This window comes from Crocuta crocuta, unplaced genomic scaffold (genome assembly GCF_008692635.1).
Source record: "Crocuta crocuta isolate KB4526 unplaced genomic scaffold, BGI_CrCroc_1.0 scaffold352, whole genome shotgun sequence".
Lineage (NCBI taxonomy): Eukaryota > Metazoa > Chordata > Mammalia > Carnivora > Hyaenidae > Crocuta > Crocuta crocuta.
The window spans coordinates 2609199-2610919 of NW_027532169.1; the positions used below are offsets into that span (position 1 = coordinate 2609199).

The window sequence follows — 1721 nt, forward strand, 5'->3', positions numbered from 1 at the left end:
ACTTTCACCTCGGGCAGGTCTTGTCTGGGGTGGCTCGGTCTGAGTTTTATCGAGCGTTGGTGTGGTTATAAAGAACCTCGGCGTACTTACACGTGCAGTGCGGACATTATCAGCACCTGCCTCCTGGGGTCGCTGGGCGAAATCAAGAGGCTTGCTCAGCTTAGCGCTGGCACAAAGGGCTTGCCTAGCGGCTGAGAAGGAGCGCAAGGGTTTCAGGGGCAGAGCCCCAGCGAGTCCACACAGTTGTGTGACTGTGCCCTGTTCTGGGGAGGGGGCCTGGGATGTCCTGGCATTTTTTTTTTTAACGTTATTTATTTATTTTTGAGAGAGACCAAGCATGAGCGGGGAAGGGGCAGAAAGAGGGAGACACGAAATCCGAAGCAGCCTCCAGGCTCTGAGCTGTCAGCACAGAGCCCGACGAAGGTCTCGAACCCACCAACGCAAGATCATGACCTGAGCAGAAGTCAGATGCCCAACCGACTGGGCCACCCGGGCACCCCGGTCGCTGGCATTCTTAAACAGAAGTGAGACATCCCTGTTTTTGACCCATGTCAGTGGCCAAGACAATCTGCCACCCCAGGACCAGGACGGGACAGATCTCTCGCATCATTTTCAGAGGATGGAGGCCAGGGAGGAAGGAGGGGGGTGCTTAATCCCTGCCTCAGGCTTAGAATCACTGATTTCAGAGGTCAACCGGCCTTGGGTCAGGCAGCCAGCTCAAATCCTGCACAGACTAGAATCCTACCCCGGCTCCTAGAAGGGGTGGAAGAAGCCTTCTCTCCCCTAAGGCACAAGCAAAGACACAGTCCCAGAGAGGGCCAGAGCTTCTCCCAAGGTCACCCAGCACTTGAGGAACAGAGACAGGCTGGTCAGACGTCCAGACCTCAGTTCCCGCTAGTCCCCGCTTTCTGACATAGCGGGAGGAAGCGGGAAGGATGTGCCCAGGTTAATATGAGGGTCAAAGTCCCCACTCACAGACAGGCACTAGGTGTCAGATGGTGGTGGGCGGGGTCCAGGTCCCTCTACATAGTCCCCCCCGCAGATGAAGGAACCCAGGCTTTCTCAGGGCCTCCCTCCACTGCCCCCACCTCCACTTCCCGGGCAAAAAGAGAAAGGAAGTTGCTAACTGCGTACGGACCGACCGGTCACCAGGGAATCCTGACAAAGGAAGGTGGCGACCGCGCTCCAGAAGTAGGCCCCTGACCCACAAAGTTCAGGGCCCGGAAAGTTCTATAGCTTTACCTCCCAAGCGCTCACCTGTTGGGAGCCAGCCAGCAGGCTGAGCAGCAAGGTGGGTACGAGGCCTGGGACCCAGGCGTCGGACATCCTGGCGTGGGGGCCACAGAGCTTCCGTGTGTGTGGGGGGAGGAGGGGGGAGGCGGGGCCACGACCTCTCCCACGTCTCTCCACCTATGGAGCCCCGCCTCGGATGGGGGCGGAGCTTATGCACCCGCGAAGGGCCGGGCTTGGGGCAGAGAGGGGGAGGGGAGGAGAGGGGAAAAAAACCTGGGTTGGGTTTTAGGAGGTAGAAGAGATTAACTGGTAAAAAAGAAAAAAAAAAAAATTGTGAGGTCACTCCTAGGCTGAGGAGCCACTCTTTGCCAGTCCCCGCTCCTCCACTCCTAAGTGGCTCCGGGCAGGAGAGAGACAGGGCTGCGCCTGGCCGGGGGCCGGGATAGGGGTGGGCGGCGGGGGAGAGGATGCCGGCGGAGGGGACCCCC

At 59.0% G+C, this 1721-nt stretch overlaps 1 protein-coding gene across 1 annotated transcript in view; it reads right to left on the bottom strand.

The window, feature by feature from the left end:
• Positions 1 to 1335, bottom strand: part of TMEM92 (transmembrane protein 92) — a 4786-nt gene extending 3451 nt beyond the window's left edge. The window contains exon 1 of the mRNA XM_077776886.1: positions 1258 to 1335. Within this exon, the coding sequence (XP_077633012.1) occupies positions 1258 to 1326 (69 nt within the window). The 5' untranslated portion in view covers positions 1327 to 1335. The remainder of the gene's footprint in view (positions 1 to 1257) is intronic.
• Between the last annotated feature and the right edge of the window lie 386 nt (positions 1336 to 1721).